This window comes from Grammomys surdaster, unplaced genomic scaffold (assembly GCF_004785775.1).
Source record: "Grammomys surdaster isolate TR1022 unplaced genomic scaffold, NIH_TR_1.0 187, whole genome shotgun sequence".
In the NCBI taxonomy this organism is placed as follows: Eukaryota; Metazoa; Chordata; class Mammalia; order Rodentia; family Muridae; genus Grammomys; species Grammomys surdaster.
The window spans coordinates 10,378,015-10,403,724 of NW_021604632.1; the positions used below are offsets into that span (position 1 = coordinate 10,378,015).

Genomic DNA, 25,710 nt, shown 5'->3' on the forward strand with positions numbered 1-25,710 from the left:
CGTATACTTCCTAAACCTTAGAAACTCGGAGTTGCGGTATCCTATCAGAAGGACTAGGCTTCCCCAGGGAGAGTCGCCCGTGAGAAGAAACCCTCTTAGGGATCAGTCCGCAGTCAGAGATGGCACTCTCTGCACCAGGGCGGAGCTGAGCTCCAGATGTCGGGGCGTACACAGCTGGAGGATCACGTGGCACGGCCACAGCCCCCTTCCTGCCAACGCTGCATTTGGCTCAAGCCCGGGTCATGGCTGCCCTTGGGACCCTGAGCTGACAGTTGGAGGGTCCTGCGTTTCGGGAGTTGTGACCCCACTCCCGCGGTCAAGCGTGAGTGCTGGGGTCCTAAGGACCAAGGTCAGCAGAGGCGGTGAGGGGGAAAGGTAGAAGAGACCCAGCCTTGATGTACTGGGTTGGGGGCGGTAGGGGAGAGGCCTGAGTCTCCCTGCCTAACCTTGGAGATCCTTCCTGGGCAGGGGCTGTTAGAAGCTGAACTTCTTGTCCCTTAGGCTGCTGCGGTGGGGCAGGGCCAGGGACGGAGGTCGACAGAGTGGATGAAGGAAGGATAGAGGACCCTGGGAAGGGCGGGGCTGGACATGAGGAGGAGGCCGCGCCTTTGCCGGGACGCGTGGCTTACGCTGCTGCTCAGCGCCGCCCTCGGACTCCTGCTCTACGCGCAGCGCGATGGGGCATCCCCCACGACCAGAGCACCATCGGCGGGAGGACGACCCCCGCGGCCCACTCCCGGTCTCCGAGCACGCGAGCTTCCCAACACCGCCCGCGCGGCCCCGCTGGCCTACGAGGGGGAGACCCCGGTGCCGCCCACACCTCCGGACCCCTTTGACTTCGGCAGGTATCTGCGCGCCAAGGACCAACGGCGCTTCCCGCTGCTCATCAACCAGCCGCGCAAATGCCGCCGCGACGGCGCGTCTGGAGGCTCGCCCGACTTGCTCATCGCGGTCAAGTCTGTGGCCGCCGACTTTGAGCGGCGGGAAGCCGTTCGCCAGACGTGGGGCGCCGAGGGTCGCGTGCAGGGGGCACTCGTGCGCCGAGTGTTTTTGTTGGGCGTGCCCAAGGGGGCCGGCTCCGGCGGGGCAGGCACGCGGACGCACTGGCGCGCCCTGCTGGAGGCTGAGAGCCGAGCTTATGCAGACATTCTGCTCTGGGCTTTTGAAGACACTTTTTTCAATCTAACGCTCAAGGAGATTCACTTTCTATCTTGGGCCTCAGCATTCTGTCCAGATGTACACTTTGTTTTTAAGGGCGATGCAGATGTGTTCGTGCATGTGAAGAACCTGCTGCAGTTTCTAGAGCCACGGGATCCGGCACAGGACCTTCTTGCTGGTGATGTGATTGTGCAGGCAAGGCCAATTCGAGCTAGAGGCAGCAAGTACTTCATCCCCCAGGCTGTGTATGGACTGCCCGTTTACCCTGCCTACGCAGGCGGTGGTGGCTTTGTTCTTTCGGGAGCCACACTCCGCCGCCTAGCTGATGCCTGCTCACAAGTTGAGCTCTTTCCCATAGACGATGTCTTTCTGGGCATGTGTTTGCAGCGTCTGCGGCTCACACCTGAGCCTCATCCCGCGTTTCGCACCTTTGGCATCTCCCAGCCTTCAGCTGCACCACATCTTCGAACCTTCGACCCCTGTTTCTACCGAGAACTGGTGGTAGTACATGGGCTGTCTGCAGCCGACATCTGGCTTATGTGGCGCTTGCTGCATGGGCCTCGGGGGCCAGTCTGTGCACATCCACAGCCTGTATCAACAGGTCCCTTCCAATGGAATTCCTAGCTATCTCTTACGGTTTCAAACGTTTCTTAGCGGCAGGAGAGAATATGAAAGCCCAAAGGGGTTTTCCATGTGGGTTTATGGTGTACATGGCTTTTCTCCGGATTACTCAATATGTAGTGCTGACCTATCGAGATACCCAGGGCTAAGGTGGTGGTCCATGACTTGACCAGCACAGAAGCTAGCACACTTAAATACTAGTAGTCAGCAGCACTACTGTGTGTGCCAGTGGGGGCTTAGCTTTCCAGGATGCTTAGGGTGAGATAAACACAAGCTTATCTACCCATGGCCAGGCCTTAGAGCCCTCTGGGACCTGGCAGGCATTTTCCTGTAGTTATTAGCTTCCTTCCCTCTCCACATTGAATTCCCAGTGGCCGTATCTTATCTGTCCCCTTTGAGGTCTGGTGTTACAGCTAGCTAACCCTTCAGGTCCAGGTTTGCCTGTAGCATGCGGGATGGGGCCATGATGTGTCATGGTCTTGCTCATTCTATACACACACACACACACACACACACAACTATGCCAATGTGCTTCTGAAGAGTGATTCATCCCCTTCCCAGAAGATTCCTCCACTATAAAATTTCCCATATTCTTCAACTACAGCTTCAAGGAAACCAACAGTTCACATTTTAGTACAAACACCCCAGTGGCAGCACAGGGCTGTCACTGAGGGCATAGGTGCTTTATTGGAACGGGGATGAGGAAGTCTCCTCTGTTCAAGAGGATGGGAACAGTCCTGGCTACCCTGACAGTGGGATGTGCAGGGTCTCTGGCCAGACGAAGGTCCAAATGGGAAGACACCTGTCAATCAGTCATGGGAGTGCCACACAGGCCTGGCTGTAGGCCCAGGAACCATACAGACAGCTGGGGCAGGTCCCCTGCACATTCATCATGAACTATACAAGATGAGGCTGTACATGAGTTAATTACAAAAGTCATTATTTACAAAAATCTGTACACACATTTGAAAAACTCACAAAATTGTCATCTATGTATCACAAGTTGCTAGACCAAAATATTAAAAATGGGATAAAATTATATGTTTCTCTTCTCAATTCTTTTCAAAAGGATTACTATTTTAAAGCACATATATGCTCCTTCCCATTAGCAAGACCCATGTAAGAAACCAAGCAGCCTAGTGTTCCTTGAGCCCCTAGGCCTTAAACCAAGTAGCAAGGCCAGGCCAGCCAGGCCAGTGCCCAGAACTAGGGCGAGGAGCTGGCCCACAGTGCATAACAGAATGCTGTAATGTAACAAAAGGAGGAAGGTGTCTTTGGCTAACACTTTGGCATTAAATAAAAGAGGCAAACAAGATGGAGACATGCAGCCCTGTCAGCCAGGTTGGACCAAGAGACACAGGTGACCTTAAAGGCTGGCTCCCAGAGCGGCAGTGGGAACCAGGCCTGGTATACACCTGGTAGAAAACGCATTTCAACCACTCAGGTATGCCACCTGGGCACGGCAAGGAGCACTCATACAGAAGAAACGGGGAAGGGCAGTGGGCCACACCAGCCACAGCCAGCTCATCAAGTAACTAAAGTGGATGTAGTGCAAATACTGCAACCAAGTACTGCCGACATGCTACCTGCTCTGCTCACCTTATGGGCCACATGGCAATGTCGGGGTAAAAGCAGGACCTTGTTCTCATCCTGGGTATATTTCCTTAGCTAGAGAAGGAGTCCCATCTTCCCTATGTGTGCAGGACAGGGGCTGACATGTCCTTTATTCCATGTTAGTTGAGAGAGCCCTCAATCAAGGCTCAAAGTTTGTGCTTCTCTTTGCAGACTGTTCTCTGCTGGCAACAGCAGGCTTAGGACAGTGTATCTGGGCCCTCTGTCCCAACGCAGAGGACTCAGCCCAAATCCTACTTTCAAACCCCTCTGAGTCCCAGGGCCTTCAACACTGCCAAGGTGCCTGAGAAAACACACAGGGTGGCACAGAGACCCACGGAGCAGGATGTGATGCACAGTTCCATGGACAGAAGGGAAACAAAGTGATGTCCTTAGGGCAGCTCTGCTGTTCTCAGGTGGGCACCAGGCCTAGGGGGGCCATACAGGGTCACTGAGGCAATGTGGTTGTTCTGCATGACCTGGTGTGAGAAGAGAACAGCAGGTCAAGAGGGAAGGACTGGGTGGGCTAGAGGGTGTACACATGGCATACTTCACACAGGCCTGGGACCTGCATTTCCTCAACCACCAAGCTCATGTCAGTGGCCTTACTTCTGCTCAAGGTTTGCCCGTTCTTCATAGGACACACGGCTTTTAGAAACCCTCATATCTAGTCTCTACAACTGCAAAAACCTGCTGAAATATGGCATCCAGATTAAAAGAAAAAAAATGGGCTCCCCAGGCTTTTCTCAAAACAGTGGGGTACCTAAGGCCACGCATTCATGTGGTACTCAAGGATCAGCACACCCAAGTTTGGCATACTTGCTCTGAGGTTCCTGCTCCCTGCTGTACTGCTTACTGATAATAAAGGTACCACTGATAGGCTCATCCTCTTGGATATACACTTCTTCAGGTTCTGTGACCCCAAATTTCCCCAACCTATTTTTTTCTTTTTTTACATTATTATTTTGTATGTGGCAAGGGTCATGCATTTCCCACAGCATACATGTAGAGGCCAAAGAACAACTTTCAGGACACTGTTCTCTCTTACCATGTGGGTACCAGGAACTGAACTCAGGTCCTTAGGCCTGGCAGTGAGTGCCTTTACCTGCCAGAGCTTCCTCTCTGGTTCCCTAATCATCATGTCTGACCTTTCAGACAGCAGAGATGAGGAAGGATTCATCTGTCCAGCACGGCTGTTATGTTAACCCACCTACAATTCTCCTCAATCACTTGCTTGGCCTTGCTACAATCACAAAGCCCTTAGCAGCTTATCTGGCCTCTAGGACTTACCTCAAAGATCATGCGCTGAAGACCGAAGCAGAATGTGGAGCCAAAAGGGTTGGTGTTATTTGGGGATGAGGACCTGAAGCCAGAGAATTCAGAATTAGAGAAACAAAGGTCAAGCAGCAGAAGGCCCAGTTCCTTCTGGGATGTGGGTTACAGGCCAGTGGGCTCTCATGACAAAGTGTGTCTGTCTCCTACATAGGCCCTCAAGGGCAAGTGGTGAGATATGGCTTCTTTAAACTCTGACTCAAAGATCAAGGAAAGATGCTATGTAGGTTAGTATTTCTTAACAGGAACTGGATTCACCTGAGAAGGGGACACCCTTGTTGAGGAATTGCCTCATCAGATTGGCATGAGCATATGTCTGTGGGGTATTTTTAGTGACTGATGTAGGAGGGCCCAACCCCTTATGTATGGTGCTACTCTTGGCCAGGGGGTGTTGAGTTGTTTAAGAGAGAAAGCTGTAGCTGGGCATGGTGGTGAGGGTCTTTAATCACATCCAGAAGGCAGGAGTGGGTGGATCTCTGAGATTTCACACCAGCCAGGCCTACATGGAAAGAGATCTTCATTACCCATTCCCAAAGAGAGCTGAGGACGCCAGGGAAAGCAAGCCAGTAAGCAGCTTTCCTCTGTGGTTCCTGCCCTGACTCCCCAACCATAGATTTTAATCAGAATGTGCAAGCCAAATAAATCCTTTTCTCCCCACAGCAACAGAGAGATCAAACTAGGACAGTTACTACAGAACTGAACGGGATGGTAGTAAGTCAGGAAAGCCCCTTTGAGTGAGAGAGCACCCCAGTTAGCACGGCAGCGAGACGTTAGGGACTATAGCAGATGGTAGAGTTGACGGGAAAGGAGAGCTGAGGACAGGGAGTCAAGCAGCTGCTTATTCTGAGTAAGGGGTGAGAGGAGCCTTAGAGATAGGACGGGGGACGGGAGATGTACCAAGGGCAACTTCTCACAGTAAACACGAAGAGCAGCTGATCTAGTCCTAATATGCATGACAGGTCAGGGAGTATATTTTAGCAACACCACCTGGAGTGGGAATTTAGCCCAGGGCTGGCACATGCTAGGCAAATATACTACAATGAGCTGTACCCCTAGTCCAAAACTTACGAAGTTTGTACATTAGTCACTGCTAGACTTCCCTGAGCAGATGCAGCAACCTCCCACTTACCTGTGCAAGACAACAGGCTTCTCCACAGGATGACCCAGAAGCTCCTGGATGCTGTCCCACTGCAAAAGGGATAGGGGAAGCAGGGGTCAACAAGGACCCAGACACAGCTGTGACTAATGCACTGCCCAGAGAACATGGCCCTAGACATGCACACCTTGTTCTTAGATGACCAGACAGGAAGATAAGAGCTTACCTTGCTGTAGGTTGTGCATATTTCGGTCTGACCACCTGCATTTTCTGGAAAGAGAAGACGGTACAGGCTGGGTTGAGCTGGCCATGGCTAACTGTAGGTCCAGCCACAGGCAGAATGCAAACTAGCCACCCTTTGTGCTACAGCTGGAGTACACAGGGAGCAAAGGGAGGCCAGTCTTTATGTGAGCTACACTAGCTGGCCATGGGCACAAAGGATGTGTAAGGCACACTGAGTGATAATCTGCAGACAGGAAACCCCTCTGTCCACTAGCCAATAGTCCCAGTCACAGGAGATGGCCTTCATAGCCTCCAGAACACAGGGCCATCCAGAGGAGCTAAGGCTCTAGGGGAAAGACAATGAGCAAGGACGTTACCAGCCCAAGCACTATGCTCTGCTGGCTTCTCCACCACGTAACACAGGCAGGCAACTGCACAGCCCTTTAACCTGAGGGGACTCTCAACTCACCTTTCTTTATGGCTAGTGGGATCTTGAACTCACAGCGGTGGTAACTAGAAAGAAGACAGACAAAGGTAAAACCTGTTTCTTGGGAGGCCTAACCACTCTGACATCTCTACTCCGCATCCCAGAAAAGGCAGAACCCCGTGTGACCTGCCCAAAGCCCTGGCATTAGATTTCTGACAATATTCAGTGTGGGAGGCCCAACTCAGACACTGAAGCCAAACAGAAAAGGACACGGCTTCCAGGTCTAAAAAGACTGCTAACTATAGCTGTAAGCTGTAAAGGTCTCTGGTTGGGCATGGTGGCTCATACTTGTAATCCCAGTTGTAGGAGGGCTGAGAGAGGAGGACTGCTTTGAGTTTGAGGTCAGCCTATGTTCCATAGCACTGACAGCCCACTCGAGGCACCGGGTTCAAGCCAGCGAGGACCACACTCAGCCACAAGTTCAGTTCCCCGTGCTCAGCGAAGGTGTACTCACATGTTAAAATTATAATGCCCAGGGTAATTGGTATGCAGGACAAACTTCTTCACTTTGTGTGTATTTGCATCAAACAGGATGTCCTGACAAAGAAAACAAATTGTTCAAGTATGAAAAGTTACCAAGGCAGGTCAGGGGCCTTCCCAAGAGAATTGCAAAGTGGAGTCTTCAATCCTGAGAACACTAGAGACTTCTTTCACTTACTCACTAGGCATCTCTGGTGGAGGGGGCCTAGCAGGAACAAGGGTTCCAGGTCCACCACTTGGCAACTTAAAACAGCCAAGGAAGGGAAATCTTTTTTTCCAACGGGACCTAGAATTTTTTTAAATACATGCAGATTTTGGCTCAAAAGCCACCAAGAAGATTCAGGACACTTCACTCTTGAAAGGCTCAGGCACCCACCTACATAAAAACTATAACCAACCAGACCCCCAGCTTCTATAAAACTTGGTAAGTAATGGAATGCCACTCAACATACCCTTTCCCAGCACTCAAACCTGATCTGACAGCACCGCTGATCATGTCCTCTTGCAACTCTAACTTCCTAGTTCTTGGTAGCTAGGCCAGGGGCCTCAGGGCTAACTCTTACTCTTTATCAATAGCCAACAGAATGCAGCCTAAGCTATCCATTCTCGCCATCTTCCTCACTGGGCCTTGAACTCTGACTGTATCAGGCCCATTCCCTCCTGCCCTCAGAATCTGTTCTCACAAAGCTTCCTACAGATTCCTGACTTGAGTTTGGCTTTTCCGTGTAGGCAGCCTCTCGATCTGCCTCTCTGTAATCCACTTTTCTGCCTTTAGACTTCATAGCATGGAAAGCTCAAAGCTCCTTTTGAAGATTCGTGGTCCAGCTGGGTATAGTACCACATGCCTGTAGTCACAGACATGAAATGATTGTAAATCTGAGGCTAGCCTTGGCTACACAACAAGACCCTGTCTCAAACAAAACTTAAACAAAACAATGATGACCAATGGCACATGCCAACTTTGCCCTGAGATGTTCCTTCTGGCATATTTATACAATCGTTTCTCAAGCATGGATCCTATCCATCAGCCAGACTGCCAACCCCAATGGCATCCACCAACTCCATCTAGTGCCTTAGGTCCAGAATATGTATCTTCATTAACATCTCTGGGCTAGTCCTCTAAAAATACAAAAGCATACTCTTAGTGCCTGGGCCTTTCCAGTCTCTCTTTTTTTGCAACTTTGAAGAGTGTCTTATGTATTATTGTTGGGAGCCGCATTTGCCAGTTGACAATGGCGTGGCTCCATGAGGGAGCTGTGAATGAAAGTGCGCCTGCGCAAGGCGCTGCCGGCTCCCCGCTTCTCTCGGCTCTTTGAAAGAGCCGTGAATGAAAGTGCGCCTGCGCCGGCTTCCCGCTCTCTGGTTTTAGTCAGAGCCAAGCCGAGTGTGCGCATGTGCAAGGCGCGAAAATTAATATGCTAATTAAGCGTCACTCAAAGAGCCAATGAAAACTAGTATGTTAATTAGGCATCACTTAAGGAGCCAATGAGCATGCGGCACGTTCTCCCAGGACTCTATATAAGCCGTGGGGCTCGGGGTCCTTCGCCACTACCATCCAAGAGAGCTGTAACACTACCATCTAAGAGAGCTGTAACACCATCTAAAAGAGCTGTAACAAGTAAACTGCTGTCCGAAGAATCCTGAGTGTGGCGTTCTCCTTATCGGCGAGGCGGCGCGTCACATATTATGGGATATTTCCCCAAACAGTTTAATGTGGTGTTGTCCATAGTCTCCATATGTGAAGGATTTTCCTCAGGACAGAAGGCAAGATGTGCCAGGAAACCCAGTGTCCCAGCGTTCCTCTATAGTCTTGATGGCAGGAATGACTACAGTGGGACAGCAGAACCTGTGAGAAGTAAACCCTGGCACAAGCACGAGGAGCAAGAGTTCTCTGATTCCTGGAAGGAATGGTCACACAGGCACTTGAGGTGCCCTGCCTATGCCAACAGAAGTAAAACCCTTTAAGTTATTGTACTCACCACTCCAAGAGTGAAGTAGTTAAAAAAGTAGTCGTTGCACTTGGATGGAACTTGTTTATGAGGGGAAGGAGAGTGAATTTTCATCTGTTGGGGGGAAAATAACAAATTAAAATCCCTTTAAAATAGTTTCTAGTTAAACTACATTGTGTTCCTTATGTAGCATTAAGCTGTTGGATGAGTAAGACTGTGAGGAGCCAGATATGTTAATATGGACACATCTCCAAGTGACAGAGATGGCATCATTAGACCAGAGGGTCAGAGAAAAGCTATTGCTTCAAGTAGAATACACTCTATGCGAAACAGACCTTACTTATGCATATTAACGTACTGGTGAATAGAGAGACTGAGTACTCACACTGTAAGTACCTTTCCTTACCTTGTCTTCAGATTTATAGAAGACCTTGTGTGGAGAGCCAAGCATGCTAAGAACATCTTGGCAAGAATCACCAAAATACACTGCACGCTCAAATACTCTCATTTTGGCATCTGCTAATACTCCAGGTCCACAACCTGCAGACAAGGGAGAGGTATTTCTGGTCAGAGCTGGAGACTCTGTAACCCAAGGGGCTCCAAAAAGCTAACAACTACCTCCTGACCTTTCAGATCTAGCCAAAGGGCAAGACTGTATTCAAGTGTAAATACTAGGTTAACGGTGGTTAATTAACCAAGACTTTGAGAAATCACTATTTCAACACTGTGCCAGGGATCCTAGAGAATTAATGTATTCACCAAATCTTTAAGATTTTTCTTTTTTATCTTTAACGTGTATTTCTTTCTGGGCCTGCTGTCGCACACCTTCAATTCCAGCACTCAGGAGGGTTTCTCTGTGTAGCCCTGGCTGTCCTAGAACTCTCTATAGACCAGGCCGGCCTTGAACGCAGGGATTCACCTATCTCTGCCCACCGAGTGCTGGAACTAAAGGCATACACCACTGGGCCCAGCATTTTCTTTTGGTTTTTGAAACAAGATCTTATATAACTCAAAGTGGCCTCAAACTTGCAAAGGAGTCAAGGATGACCTTGACACCCTGATCCTCCTGCCTCTACTATCAGTGCTAAGATTATACAGGCAGTGTGATAACAGCCTCAAGTTACTCAATAGTTCTTTATTACCTACATGGGCTAGAACACTGGGCTAGTTGTTGAGGAAATTCTGCAGAGTAAAACTGCCTATCTTTCCCAGAAAGGTCCACTGTTAAGAGTTTACACAGATATGGTGAAATCACCGGCAGCCGTGGGTAGTATGAACATGAATAAAAAGTCTCAAACCTGTGATCCTTCTGCTTCAGCCTCCGGAGTGCTGGGATTAGAGGCATGCAGTACCACACCTGGCAAGAGGTACTATCAACTGTACCTACAGGCCACTTCTCCAGAAGAGCCACAATGACGTGTATGTCGTTTACTTCCTAACCCTACAGCAAGTCTGACAGTGTCTCCAACCCAGGGAATAAGGGCGTTACCACTTAAAGAGACAAACCAGGATGAAAAACAAAACAACAAAAGCATGCCGAAGTGCAAGAATTTACTCTTTGGTGCAATGCTATACACATACAAATGGAGAAGCGCTTGCAGCTTAGGTGGCAGTAAACTCTCTACATTCTGTGTGTGGGAAGTAGGGACAATTAATATTTTATCCAGAAGTCAGAGAAAAGCCTCCATTTTGGGGTCATGTTAACAAGACACCACTTTTCTCTGCAGAGAGCATTCCATCTGTCCAAACCTTTTCATGCGAAACAATCAACTCGCTATATTTGAACAACTTCAGAGAACCCAAATCTGAACTAACTAAGCACTGAGTTCTCCAGCTAGCTTAATTCTATTCTCAGCACACTAACTCTTTTTGAGATAGGGTCTCACTATGCAGGATAGGCTGTCCTCAAAACTCATGAGTCTCTGGCTGAAGCTTCCCAAGTACTGGAATTATACGTATGTATTACCTACTACACCCGGCAGCACACATATTATGAATGGCAAACAAAGGCTGTTTAAATTAACCAGGTCCTAGGAAAAGTCTAATGCTTATGTTTTGTTTGTTTGTTTGTTTTTGTTTTTTCAAGACAGGGTTTCTCTGTGTAGCCCTGGTTGTCCTGGAACTCACTCTGTAGATCAGGCTGGCCTCGAACTCAGAAATCCGCCTGCCTCTGCCTCCCAAGTGCTGGGATTAAAGGCGTGCGTCACCACTGCCCGGCAAATGCTTATGTTTTTAATGTTCATAGATACTGCAGCTTAGGAAGGCCTAGATGACCTACAGAATACACCCTGCTAATATAGGCTCAGAGTCTCCAGCTGTCTTACATATTCCTTTAGGTACCAGATTCCTATGAATAGGGCTGCATGAAGTGACCCTTCACAGACGAAACTGCTGTTTCATTCACTGCTTGAAGATTGTAATGATGTATATTTTTTAACCCCCCCCTCCCCCTCTCTCTCTTGAAACAGGGCTTCTCTGTGTAGCCCGGGCTATGCCTCTGCTTCCAGAGTGCTGGAATTAAGGGTCTGTGACACCACTGCCAGGCTATGAAAACATCCCTTGATCCTTAAATGACTCAACTTTTTCCAGACCTCACTTTGAGATCATTTAAGACTATTTACTTAACCTGCTGTCCTACTATGTGTCCAGTCTGTTTAAATTTAAACTGCCTTTAAGAAAACAATGTATCAATTTTACTATACCCTCGGATTTCCCACCCAATCATGTATTCCCCCCACCCTCGTTGTGGATATTACAGTAATCATTTGCTGAAAGCAGTCAACAGGTTAGAAGCAACCTTATAAAAAATGAGCACCCACCATAAATGTTGCAAACATGGGCACAGTTTAATAACATGTTTTTGGCTATGTTTGCTGTTCTAAGTCATGTTGGGTCAGTATTATCTCTCTTTTTGTAGAATTCTGTTAAATATCCCTTATCCCTATTCCATCTGATGCTTTCTGTGCTGGTTAAAAAACACAGAGTAAAACCCCTTGTGCAAGACAGACAGATTCAGACACATACAACAACAGACAGACACAGGAGAGGAAGTGGGGCTCACTCTTGGTTAAGTTAATCTAAAAGAAGTCTGAAGTACTTTTCCTCCACTAACAGTTTAAGCAGTTAGAAGTGTTAGAACTGTACCGTGTAGAAGGTAGGCCGCACTGGCTGAAATCTCTGCACTCACGGTTCCCCTGCCACCCGATCACTACTGTTCTAGACAGAGACCCTGCTATTTCAGGAGTGATCCTCCTGAGAGGCAGCACACCCCTGACTTTGTTGCCTGTTCTATTTCAACTATCGCAAACAACAACTGTCTCAAATGTAATATTCCTTTATGCAGTTGTGCTGCCTTGGTTATAAGACAGTTTTGAGCTAGCACTCAGTGTATAATGCTCACCCTGCAAGCCTGACACCCGAGTGCTCCCTGGAATCCACATCAAGGTGAAAGGAGATAATCAACTCCAGGCGCGCGCGTACGTACACGTGTACACACACACACACACACACACACACACACCATCATCATCATCAACAACAACAATGAATAATACATTTTAGAGTTCTAACCCAGAGGTTGCAGACGACTTGCTAATTGTTTGGAGTTAATTTGAGGCAGGGTCTTAAAATGCAGTCCAAGCTCGTCTCAAAGTCATGGTGATCCTTTTGCCCCAGTCTTTTTTATTTTATTTTATTTTTTTGGTTTGGTTTTTCAAGACAGGGTTTCCCTGTGTAGCTCTGGCTGTCCTGGAACTCACTCTGTAGACCAGGCTGGCCTCGAACTCAGAAATCCGCCTGCCTCTGCCTCCCAAGTGCTGGGACTAAAGGCGTGTGCCACCACCGCCCGGCCTGATACAAGATCCTAATGGGTGAAAATACATGCAGGTTGGACCCTGAGCTTCAAGAAGCCATGGTCTCTGTAGCCTGCACACATCCAGGAACAATCTGGAAATGTCTCTGCAGGGCAGAGCCTATGTGTGAGCCTTGTAGTACTGCTGCTGTTTATTCAGACTTGCTGAGAAGACAGGCAAGGGGTAGTATTCTCTCACACTCCGACAACTCAGGAGGAGGAAACAGGAGCATGACTTCAAGTTCCTGGCTAGTCTTGGACTACATTGTAAGACTGTCTCTGATAATGAAACAAAACTCCCAAAACGCATTTAGTGAAGATAAAGCTGCGGGGCTGGAGAGACTGCTCATAGTTAATGCTTGGTAGTTAAGTTTGAACTCCCAGCACCCATAGTTTTTTGTTTAAAAAAAAAAAAAAAAAAAGCCGGGCGGTGGTGGCACACGCCATTAATCCCAGCACTTGGGAGGTAGAGGCAGGTGGTTCTCCGTATTCAAGACTAGCCTGGTCTATAGAACTAGTTCCAGAACAGCTAGTGCTGCATAGAGAAATCCTGCCTCAAAAAAAACAAAAAGTCAGGCAATAGATACTCATGCCTTTAAGTCTAGCATTTGGTGGCTGATCCCAGGAACTTGCCTGCCACACAGCCTAGCTGAAATTGCCACAGACTTCTGGTTCAGGGAGTGACTCTGTCTTGAAGCAGTAAGATGGAGAGGGGTCATGCAATGTTCTGCCCTGGCCTCTGCATCCACACCTTTGGGTACATCATCAGCATTCAAAGGCATGCATCACAAACAAAGGTAAAACTGTTTTCTCTCTTGATTAGATTAAAGCTGCATCAAATTGTTGTTGAATAAAATAAGTAACCATATTGCTTGTTCTCTATTAACTATCCAGTAATGGATAAAATGTTTAGATTTTCCTAAAACTTGTACGATGAATCTGAACTTGGCTTTTCTTTTTCTTTTTTTTTTTTGAGACAGGGTTTGTTGGGAGTTGGTCTGGTGCTACCATGTATTCAAATATTAAATAGTGGCCCCAAGATCTGGTTACAGTCCTGAAAAGAAGATTCTCATGTACACCAAATGATATTATATGAACTTGGCTCACCAATCTTTTCTGACTGGTTAAATAAAAGTGGCTACAGCCAATTACTAGGTCGGCCGAGTTTCAGTTACTGACTACAAAGAGAGGGAGGAGAGAGTAGAAAGAAGGAGAGACTACGAGGTCTCCATTGGGTGGGATGGAGGAGGAGCTGTGGCTGAGGGATGTGCACCCCGAGGACAGATGGCCCAAAACAGCCCAAGCTAGACTCAAACAGCAAGTAACTTGGGGAGCACAGCTAGGAAACAGCCAGTCTAGTGTAGACAAATAGTTAGGGTAATTGGCCAGTCACTGTGCTAAAGCTGATTTAAATACATCAATGGGACTCAGTCTTGATTATTGGGGGGCTGGCTAGGCCATATTAAGAACAAATAGAGTTATTAATGAAATTCACAGCAACGAGGGTTTCTCTGTGTAGCCATGGCTGTCCTGGAACTCACTATGTAGGCCAAGTCTGCCTACTTCTATAGAGATTAAAGGCGTGTGCCACCACCTCCTGGCCAAATCTGAACCAGTTAAGGTGATGGTACTAGGAAGCTCTGCTTTTTGGGAGGCCGAGACCTCACAATTAGAATTAGTCTCCATAGCTGGGCGGTGGTGGCGCACGCCTTTAATCCCAGCACTTGGGAGGCAGAGGCAGGCGGATTTCTGAGTTCGAGGCCGGCCTGGTATACAGAGTGAGTTCCAGGACAGCCAGGGCTACACAGAGAAACCCTGTCTCGAAAAAAAAAAAAAAAAAAAAAAAGAATTAGTCTCCATACAAGGAAACCCCTGAGAGCTAATGGGCCCTTTCCAACCCAGGAACGTAACAATAAACATGTCTACAAATAAGGAGCGCGAGCAGTCAGCATATACCTCAGGTAGCAGAACAGTCTCCACATAGATAAGAGACAAGGGGAACCTACCTGCAGCAAGCAAGCGAAGTCGCAACCCTGAGGGTCCAGTTCCATCTCGAAGAACATCTACACTTTCAGCATATACATTCCCCAGGAAACAGCTCAGGGGCATCATGGGAGCCCTAGAGGAGGCACAGAATAAACAAGGTGTGGGCCTCCCTTCCAGAAAGGCCAGGGGCCTAGCACAAAGCTCATGTTCCTCACACTCACTTGGTATCCTGGAGGCTGTTTCCACTATAGATGTACATTCTTTTTACAGTTGCTCCATGGGGTATCTGAAGAGAAGCTAGACCGTGGGCAAAATTGGGCTGCAAACAAGGCAAGAATTTTACTAAGGTCATTATATAGATCATGTGTTCAGTGTCTGATCCTCCCCGGCACTCACAGTCAAAGCACAGGATTGAACTTGGCTCTGAGTCAACTAAGTCACTTTAAATAAGCAAATGCATCTTTCATCTTTGAGTTTTATTGCCTGACTTCCCTTTGTTCATTTATTCGTTCCTTCCTTTCTCTTTCTTTTGAGACAGGGTTTACTAATTCAGGCTGGCCTTGAACCAGAGATCCTTCTGCCTCAGTCTCCTAAATTCTGGGATTACATACAAGAGTGCATCATCATTTCTGGCTTGTTAAACTGTGAAGCAACAAGTAACTGAGATGCAGAGAATGGCTCTTCAAACTGTTTAGGATGCTGCAGTAAGAAAATGGCTGCATACCGATGACAATGTGAGGCCTTTAATGGCCTCTACAGTGCAAAATAAACTCTTCCTAGGAATGCTGCAGCCTTCTGCTTCCTGTGAATTCTATTTCTTGGCTTTTAAAGAACTCAAAGACAAGGTAACCAAAGAAAGGTGTACTACCCACTTCCTTATCCCATACGGACACTGGAAAAAAACCCCACAAGGGCACAGGAAGTGCTGACCTCATACTTGGGAGCCTCCGTCCATGAGTCTAACTGAAAAGAGAAAGACAGTCCTCTGAAGTTGAGGTGGAAGAGCTGCTCAGCAGAATTGTACACTGTGGAAAGTAAGAAAGAGTGACACAGTTGACTGGCAGCTGCTTTCCAGGGTAAACCAGCTCAGCAGGCAGCAGTGACTCCAGCAGGGCAACTGCTTTTGTCTAGTTTCTGAACTGACCTACTAGGGTCTGAGGTGCTACACACCCATCCAAGGACCTGAGAAGAGGAGAGATGGCACCACCCACAGGTTATTGCTACGGGCTGACCAGAGGAATCAGATGAACTTGGCTTACCTCCAGGATGGGTTGCGCCAAAAGACTGGTCAATTTGCTCAATGGTAGGAGCGATGGCCTGAGAGTTAAAATGCACTCCACTGAAAAATACAAGTACTTTTCAATATCAGGTTTAACAAGACGGGCTTAGATCATGAGAAAAGGTGGCTGGAAGTTATTTATTAAGTGACAGAATCTTGCTATGTACCCTGGCTTGCTTTAAAAATACCACAGTTCTCCTGTCTTGGCCTGCCAGGAGTTGGGTTACCAGAATGTCCCACTGTATTCAGCATAAGAGTTATTCTTAAAACATTATATAAAAAGAAAAAAATGACAAGGCATGGTGGTCTGCACTTTTAATTAGCACTTGGGAGGCAGATTAACAGTGAGTTAAAGGCCAGCCTGGTCTACATACAGAGTTCCAGGCTACCCAAAGCCATATAGTGAGACCTTGTCTCAAAATAAATACACAAATAAATTTAAAATTAAATAAATTGTAAATAAGAGGAATTAATTAGGTGAGAATTAGGTCGACTCTTGGAAGCCCACATATAGCACTAACTCTCTGAGGCTTCCCAATACATTACTGGCTTTAAGTAAAAGGACAAAGAGGATGAGATAGACCTTGAAGGAAGAAGGTTCCAGTGAGTAACACTGAAAGGACAAATGGATCTAGTGCCATTACATGTTTGTTCATTCCTATACCGGCACATACTCCCAGAACTGTCCCAGGAAGTGGGCCCTTGTCATGCTCTCAACAAGGGCATGTACCTTAATGGACGGCACAGTCTTTTTTGTTGCTGGAGTAGTGAGGAGTGAACCCAAGGATCCTTGTATGCTGGGCAAGCTCACTACCACTGGGCTGAAGGTATTCCTCACCCCTGAAAGTTTGTTCTAAATGTGAGCATAGCACTTTGCCAGTTGGCTCAAGTATCTAAGGCTTTGCACAGGCCATCCTGTTCTCATTCTGACATGCAGCTTGGCTCTGAAATGGTGGTCTCGTTAGCACTGGTTTGAGTCAGAACTACCTGGCTTGTTCCATTTCTGTTACTCAGAAATCTGAAAAGATGTGACAAAGAAAGGCTATACAGGAAAGGGCCATTATGACTCAGAAGACTGTCATAGCATTCCTAAGCTCAAGTTGAACTTTGATGGGAGAGTTGAATTAAATTTTATATATACACGCAACGTGTTAAACACCCAGCATGTTCTTAATGAGGCTTACTTCCTCAAGGACCTGAGTAGGTTGGGAGGCTGCCTCAGGGAACTATGGCAGTAGGCTCTAATTCCTGGACTGTGGGAAATGCAATTCTTTAGTACTTTAATGAAAGCAGTAGATAAAGCTAGTCTGTACCAAATATAACATATACTGGTAAGGCAGAAAACTTACCAATACTTTAACTTTACTTTTGTCAAGTCATAAACTTCAATCACCTAAAAAATAAAAGAAATTGTTTAGGTACTGTAACTGTTCAAGGTATTGCAAAGACAGATGTAGTTATGAGGCTGCAGCAATTGGATTAAGAGTTCAAGGCCAGCTTGAGCTATCTGAGATCCTATAGCAAATAAAACATACTTCCCCAAAAGCAAACTCGGGGATACAGATTAACAAACACATATGTTTAATATGGTCTCAGCGTCACCCTCAGTGCCCCAAACTCCAAAAGACTCTCCCAAAGCACTGCATGTTATCTTCTGTGCTTATTCTAAATTTGGGAAGGGAAAAGCCACATGTGGAGTTGCACATCTATATTCTTATCCACTCAGGAGGCTGAGGATGGAGGGTCACTTGAGTTATGAGTTAAGACTCCATCTCCACATAAAACAAAGAACAAAACTTGGAAGAAAAACACAAATCATGACTTTCCTCTATAAATCTTTTTCTTTTTGAGGCAGGGTCTCATTATGTAGCCTCGCTATCCTAGAACTTATTATGTAGTCCAGGCTGACCTCCAACTTGAAATGACGCTCCTGCCTGCCCCTGCTTCCCAAGTGCTGGGATTACAAGATGTATGATACCACTCCTAGCTACGACTTCCCCTCTTGCTAGTGTTCGACTGCTAACCGTAGATGCTTGGATCAAGGCCCCTGTTTAGACAATGTCAGGAAACATATCCACCCAGCTTGTAAATGTTTAATACAGAAACCTTTTCCTCTTCCACACCAGACATCTTTTTTTTTTTTTTTCATGCAACAGGGTTTTACCATGTTGCCCTGGATGCCGGGGACTCACAATGTAGACCAGGCTGGCCTTGAACTCAGAGATCTTCCTGCCTCTGCCTCTCAAGTACTAAAAATATAGGCATGATCCAGTTCACCAAGCCCCAAGCCATATTTGATACATTATTAAAAACAAAAACCAAGCCAACTCTCCAAATTAGCTTATTTTATTTGCATTATAAAATGAGGGAGGAGGAGGTCTATCCTCCTAGGAAATAGGCCCTACATTAGGACAGAACAAGTGTGAGACTATTAGATTATATCTCTAATAAAGGTTGAACCTGACAATCCTGAGGGCCCTTGTGAAACTGTCCCTTTAATAGGTTCAGCCTCAGATGAAGTGCCAGGAGTGAGACCAGAGACAAATGAAAAGGCACTGAACACTCGTACCAAATAATGAACACTACAAAGTCCTTGATTCTGTGATGTCATGGCTTAGCATCCAACAACATGGCTGGTTGGGGACTGGAGGCACCATTTATTATTCTCCAGTGGGGGTGGCACAGGCAGAGCTGGCTCAGTATCTGTCTGTCCTACACTTTGAGCTGAGATGTGGAAGAGGCTGCAAGCAGCATCTGCACTGACACAGAAACTGGGACACTCACACTCAAAAGTACAGAACCTCCTACAAGAGACTTCCCCACCTGTCTCCTTTCCTTTCCCTTTTTTTTGAGACAGGGTGTTATGTAGCCCAGGCTGGCCTTCTAGTCCCAAGGGTAGTCAAGTATGATCTTGAACTCTTCATCATCCCCCCCCCCCAAGTGCTGGAATTACAGATGTGTGCTACCACTTGTTGTTCATTTGGTGCCACGGACTGAACCACAGGCAGGCACTCCACCAAGTGAGCTATATTCTCAGCCCTGTCCCTAAGTTCTTAAGTTTTTGTTTTGTTTTTAGAGAACATTAACACTGGGACTAGTGAAATGGCTCAGAGGATAAAAGCTTTTTCCACCAAGCATAAAGACCTGAATTCAACCTCCAGGACTCACATGTGAGAGAAATGATCTCTACATGTATGTATACTGTGGTACACATATGTGTACATGTGCACATACACACTTTTTAAGTAGAAAACACGATACTGAATCAAGTTAGAAACCTTGCCACTATTATGAAGCTGTTTTGATCCCTCCTGCTGGAAAGAACTACTCTGTCTGCTGAGCCTTTATAGTACCTGAAAGAATCTTTTTCTCCTGGCTTGTATGAGCTGTTCATTGGTTGCACTAAGACACTTATGGGTAATGACTTACACTGTGGAGGAAAGGTATTCAATGCATACTAGGTAAGTCTACCTCATATGAAGCTACTTCAGGGCAGTATGTAAGCATGTAAGTATTCTAAGTATGGGAGCTGGTACTAAGAGAGGCCATGCAAAGGAAGAGAGGAACAGGGTGGTTCAGAAGGTGGCCAGGGTCCTCTTCAGAATGCCTGAGCATCCTCATGGTAGTACATCACGTCAAATTGGCTGCCATTTCACTGAGGTCAGGACCTTATGCTGACAGAGACTGTCTGCTTTCAGCTAGAAGCCCTGTTTGTAGAAGATGCAGGCATTCTTTATCTGACAAGTACAACTATGGCTGGCCAATCACCTCCCAGAAGGATCTCCTCCAAGAAAATCCTTTCCATGTCCCCTTTTTCTTCTCAGTGGCTCACTTGTGATTAGATGACAGGATCTGCAACCATGTCAGCATTTGGAAGGAAGGGCTACTTTATAACCTAAGCAGGAAAACAGCATCGGTGTTCCATTTAACCCCATGACTCTGAGGCATGAGTCTGCTGTCACATGACTAACCTGTGCAGTCCAGGCATTTGAAAACAGTGTATTAAAAACATCCTGGACTGAACAGGTGCTGGCAAACTGCATGCCGATGCCAATTAAGATACCCTACACACCAGCAAGTAGTTCATATTTCCACAGTGAGACTAAAGACTCAACTCACTCCTGGTAGTATTAACAACAAACCCTAAGTCCCAGAAGAAATTTTCATTTTTCAATCTTCAGGTCATTCTATCTGGCATAAAAATGAAAAACAAAACAAAACAAAACCCCAAAACAACAACAACAAAAAAACAAAACCAAAAAAAAAACCCAAGACTCATAAACCCGACTACAGTCATTTGATCCTACCCTAGGTTACTTGTTAGGTTCCATTCTCAGTACCCTTTAAACAAGACTTTGGTTACTGCTCCCCCAAATCTACAACACTTTCTTCTTGGCCTGAGCAAAGGACCACAAAATCTCTTTCCCACCATCCCAGCTCAGTGAACTTCTGCCCAGCGTCAGAGGAATGGACACAGCTTTAGTTTTCCACTGAAGTCTACACCCACTTACAAGTTTCCAAAACACCTCACAATAGCACACATTAATCAGCTCCAGACAGACTGGACCAGCCAGATATGAAACTATAGTTGTCATTTATGGTTACCTTAAGTCTCTGATTGAAAGCATCAAACAGTAGTTTGATCCCGTCCTGAGTCAGGTTAAGGATGAGGTCATGGCTTAGAGGAGACTACAAAACAAAAATAAAACACACTTTGAACAACTGATTTATTCACTAGCAGCTACTAAAAAGCCTTACAACAAAGCAGTAACACACAGGGAATATGTAAGGCAGTACCTTTCCCCCAACTAATGAAGTTCAGAAGCTTAAAACCAAAACTGGTGGATGAATCCCATGTCTCTTACTTCTGGCCTGCAACTCTTGCTTTATAATATTGGCTGAAAAGAGCCTTTCCCTTTCAAACTTTAGTACAAATACAAGGGAGGAACAGACAGAATTAAGTAAGTGAACAGGTCATTTTCTTGGGGCCCCAGAGTGATATCTACCTTAATAGCTTACTGCCATTAAACTAGCACAAGTCTACTAGTAGTAAGTGCCATGTGAAAAGTCTCAGGATCCAAACGTGGCAAGGTACTGGTTATACAGCTGAACCCATGTCTGTACACAGGCTCTCACAGGTTTTATTTTGAATATTTTGGGCCAAATTCTTGGAATAAAATACCTTGTGATCTGGTTATACAAAAGATAGAATCCTTTCTTTTCCCCATTCCATACCATAATGCTTCTTCCTGAAAAACCCAAGTTTAATATCCAAAGAATGACATTTCTACATCTGTCCCTTCTCAGTCCTGTGTGGAGTGGCAGTACACAGTGTGAACTGACCCCATGACCTTAGATCTCTTCAAACTTTTATGATTCTGGTTCCTACCTAGGAATAGGTCACCTCTTTCCTTCAAGGTTGTTCTGAGGACAAAGATGGTAGGTCAGAATGCATCAAGAACAGATGTCTGCCTCATCTTCCTGCTTCTAGCCCACGAAGATTTAATGTTTTAAAGACTATCACAGAATTGAGTCAGATTGCTGCAAGGTGAAGGGAAAAACACAGCTCTCTCAAACTCAATCCTTCTCGGATCCAGCACAAAGCTATTCAAAAGATTTTAACTAAAGTAAACAAAGTGAATAACAGGCATGGTTTTAAGAGACAAAGACATAAATTAGAAAGCCAGATGCTATCCTGGAAGGCCTTACCGGGAAATTCCTTCTCAAGAACCTTCTGGAATTAGTTTAAACTGTCTGCTTTCCTTCCTCACTGACTCTAACAGGGAGGGATAGGTGTTACCAGCAATGCTTGCTTTGCCCTTTAAAAAAGATGAAGGTCACTTGATAAGCAGGCTTTAAATTTCAAGGTGTGACTTGCACAGATAAGTACTTCTCTGGGGTGTGGACCTTAGTGGTGGAGTACTGAGTAGACCTGATGCCCCAGGTTTCATCTCCAGCAAAGAGAAAGAAAAGAGTGAAGGAAAGAGTGAATCAAGACAACAGGATGAAAAATTTTTTTTGCTGGAATAGGAGCAAAAGTTTTCTTAACTTGGAAGCAAAGAGGAAATACATGGAGGAAAGAAAAGGTAAGAGAGAACAGACCCACCCCACGGTTAAGAAGCACCACACAGTGCTAGTGTAGTGGCACATACCCTCCATCCTAGCACTTGGAAAGCGGACACAGGAGGATTACAAGTTGGTGGCCAGTCTGGACTACCTGATCGTGTCTAAACAACATGGGAACTCTAATACCGTTTTTTAGATCCTGGTCAAACACTGTTCAAAGGCCAGCAGGGTGGCCTTAGCCCCAGCATCTGGGAGGCAGAGAGGCAGGAAGGTAGTGCTTGAGTTTGGGGACAACCTATATAAAGTTATAGTGCTATACAGTGAGACCCTGTCTCAAAAGATTGTTCTAGTAATATATGAATTTAACAGACTAGTCATTAAATTTTCAGAAGCTACATAACTAAAAAAACAGGAAGAATGTAGATCTAGACTCAACAACCCGTGTTTTGGGTTGGGTATATTATCATCTCTCTATAATCCTAGCACTTGGAAGGTAAGGACAGGAGGCGCAGATGTTCAAGTCCAGTCCTGGCTACATGAAACCCGGTCTTAAAATTCCAAAGCCAACTGTGTCTATTAAATAGTTACAGATGCTCAGAAAATATTGAGAAGGAGCTAGAGAGAAGGCTCGGTGATTAAGAACACTTGCTGCTCTTGCAGAGAACTCATTCTGAGTTCCCAGCACCCACATGGTGGCTTACAACCATCTGTGTAACTCCTCTTCTGGCCTCTGTAGGCACTGGGCACTGCATGCAGGAAGTAAATATAGGAACACACAGGCAAAATACTCATACAATTTTTTTTTTTTTTAAGGTTTTTCCAGACAGGGTTTCTCTGTGTAGTCCTGGCTGTCCTGGAACTCACTCTGTAGACCAGGCTGGCCTCATTCAGAAATCCACCTGCCTCTGCCTCCCAAGTGCTGGGATTAAAGGCGTGCGCCACCACCGCCCGGCTAAAAATTTTTTTAAATAAAGAAAATACTGGAGAAAATGAACGTAATGTTAGCATTCCTGCAAACACTGGGATGATAAATGATAATCAAGTATTTGTACAAAATGACTAGAAATCAATCATAAGATCTATTTTCAAGACCAGAGTGATAACTGAAGAGCTCAAGGCTTACAAGCAAGCCCACGTCCTTATTTTCATGGCCATTCCCTTTCAGGTTAGGGAAACAGAGCAAAGAGTTTAAAAAGCCATCATCCATCCCTTAGAAATGAGGACCCACTCTCACCAGGACTCAAGGAACCCCTGTACATTCTGGCAAATTCTGTATTTTGTGGCAGGTAGCATATGAATATCTAAGCATTTGCTTTCAGACTAATTATTTTCCTTCTCAGATGCTTCATACTAGCCAATTGATAAGATACTGTAGGGTATAATCTCTGGTAGAGATAACAGGACTAATTCAGCCCCTACTCTAAACCAAATGGGGCAGCTTGACAGAAATCTTACCTACTTATAATCTAATTTACTTCAAGAGTTGAAACTCATTAAGATCCAGCTGGTACTCAAAGAGTCACAGCAAAACCCCAGGGACAGCCTTTGGTCTCTCTCCATAGGCTCTCGAAGCTTTGTAACACAAAGGCTATTTATTTTACAAACTAGACTTGTTCTCATGTCACAGAAACTGCAGGCTTCAGAGCTGGGTGGGGAGACGGTTGTAGAGAGGAATAGAGGGGTGAGCTAGGCCTACTTCCTGTCAAGTCATATGCTCTGCTAGCTAGAGATCTTTCCTGAAACAATTCTCAACATAAGACAACCAACAAAGCAGAAAAGATATTCTAGAAAATCAAAGGCAACTTCTGAGGTGACTTCCCATGAAAAGGCCCCCATATTAAGGAACAATAGTTAAGCACAGATTTAAACAAAACAAACAAAAACAAAAAACAGGTTTAGTTTTTTTTACTGCTCTTCTATCTAAAACCAGGAAGCACTAGATTATCAAGACCAAAGTTTCTAAACCAAGACAACACACTAGCTAGCAGAACCAACTGACCTAGGACTTCTGTTGAAACACATCAACTCCCCCAACTATGTTCTCCTAGTATTCTCCCTGGAGGTAAGCTCACTGACCAGATTCTATTTCAGTAAACATCAGCCACCACTCACCTGCTCACTGTAGAGAACCTGGACATTTTTGATGATGCGACAATGCTTCTGAAGAATGGCTACTGCCTGAGCCAGAGGCATTCCTGAAATAAAGGAAGGACACTGTGTGGTTACTTGGTCTATCCATTCATTTGCTGACACCTACACAGTGCTAAGCATTGTGCCCTGAAGCCTGCACACAGGGCAGAATCATTAAAGTAAGTCAGTTAGGACACAGCAAATACCAAGGACCACTCAGGATTGTCCAGGGGAGAAAGTGAGCACAGAGAAAGCTCCCTAGGGATAGGACAGCCAAACTGATCCCAGGCAGCCAATGAGCTAAGACAAAGTTAGCAGGAACCAAGAGTAGATCAAGAAAAGCACAAACTTCACGACTCTGGAGGCCAAGCTTCTAGCCCAGACTCTGCATGGGTTCCTGTAACCCAGCAGTCCCATCTCTTCCTCTCTGGCATCTATCTCAGCATCTCAGATCAGAGCTTATTAGGGCATATGACTTATACGCATTCATTAAAAACGTTTAAAGCCACTAGGTATGGTGGCACTTGACTGTAAATCCCAGTTCTTATAAGAGGCAGGAGGATTGTGAATTTGAGGTATCTCAAAAACAAAACAAAGTTTAAAGTCACACACTGATTAAAATCAACTTTTTATTTTTACAAAGAATTTAATTTGATTCCTACTTTAAAAACCACAAGTATCTCTTAAACACTTAAGTTTTGAAGACACTGACCATTATAAGCAGATTTACATTTGCCTTCAGCTTAAGTGATCCAAATAGACACCTTTAACATTCTAGAGATCCACGGCCATACCAAAAGTTTGTTCTCAGCGTTAATTAACATTAATAGGAAGAAGCATAGAAACAAATTCTGCAAAATCTAAAAACAACTCAGGTTCATGACATGCAGTGACAACACGTACTATTTACTACTCTCTGATTTCCCTGTTCTCACAGCTAACCAGCTATTTATCTAGTGGCTTTAGAATACTTACTGTTGGATCCAAAGGACTGTAGAGCAAGTAACAGATAAAAGGGAAGAGGAATAACTAAAATATCACCCAGGGCCAAAGGGAAGGCCATCTGCAGATAAGAGACTTTAGACTGAGAAAATGAAGTATGTAGAAAAGAACTTTCAGATGAAGAAGTCACCTCATTTAAACAATTCTAGTTCATTCTCACTTGAGCTGTTGGTCAGTTTTAAGAAATGTAAAAGCAATCAATCAGAAGACCAAATGTAATTTTCTTTTATATGTGCATGTATGTTCATGTACACGTGTTCATGTAAAGGCCAAAGGACAATTGCAGGTTGATTCTGCAGGAGCTGTTCATCTTGTTTTTTTGAGACAGTATCTTCCATTGGCCTAGAGCTCCCCAAGTAGAGATTTCAAGCCCATGCCATCACACCTAGTCCCCTCTATCTATCTATCTATCTATCTATCTATCTATCTATCTATCTATCT

General features: G+C 45.6%; 2 protein-coding genes across 2 annotated transcripts in view; one reads left to right on the forward strand and one right to left on the reverse strand.

The window, feature by feature from the left end:
- Positions 1–237: 237 nt before the first annotated feature.
- On the forward strand, positions 238–2,818 carry B3gnt9 (UDP-GlcNAc:betaGal beta-1,3-N-acetylglucosaminyltransferase 9). The gene is made up of 2 exons (XM_028768679.1): positions 238–349; positions 502–2,818. The coding sequence occupies exon 2, from the start codon at positions 589–591 to the stop codon at positions 1,780–1,782; it is 1,194 nt and encodes a 397-aa protein (XP_028624512.1). The 5' UTR covers positions 238–349; positions 502–588; the 3' UTR covers positions 1,783–2,818.
- CUNH16orf70 (chromosome unknown C16orf70 homolog) overlaps positions 2,402–25,710 on the reverse strand; it is a 29,489-nt gene continuing 6,180 nt past the window's right edge. Inside the window, exons 2-16 of the mRNA XM_028768677.1 lie at positions 24,250–24,332; positions 20,677–20,760; positions 17,421–17,464; positions 16,052–16,131; positions 15,723–15,817; positions 15,014–15,111; positions 14,813–14,925; positions 9,363–9,496; positions 8,987–9,070; positions 6,982–7,064; positions 6,510–6,553; positions 6,045–6,088; positions 5,852–5,910; positions 4,681–4,753; positions 2,402–3,869 (exon numbers count right to left, since the gene is read on the reverse strand). Of these exons, the coding sequence (XP_028624510.1) occupies positions 3,783–3,869; positions 4,681–4,753; positions 5,852–5,910; positions 6,045–6,088; positions 6,510–6,553; positions 6,982–7,064; positions 8,987–9,070; positions 9,363–9,496; positions 14,813–14,925; positions 15,014–15,111; positions 15,723–15,817; positions 16,052–16,131; positions 17,421–17,464; positions 20,677–20,760; positions 24,250–24,332 (1,205 nt within the window). The 3' untranslated portion in view covers positions 2,402–3,782. The remainder of the gene's footprint in view (positions 3,870–4,680; positions 4,754–5,851; positions 5,911–6,044; positions 6,089–6,509; positions 6,554–6,981; positions 7,065–8,986; positions 9,071–9,362; positions 9,497–14,812; positions 14,926–15,013; positions 15,112–15,722; positions 15,818–16,051; positions 16,132–17,420; positions 17,465–20,676; positions 20,761–24,249; positions 24,333–25,710) is intronic.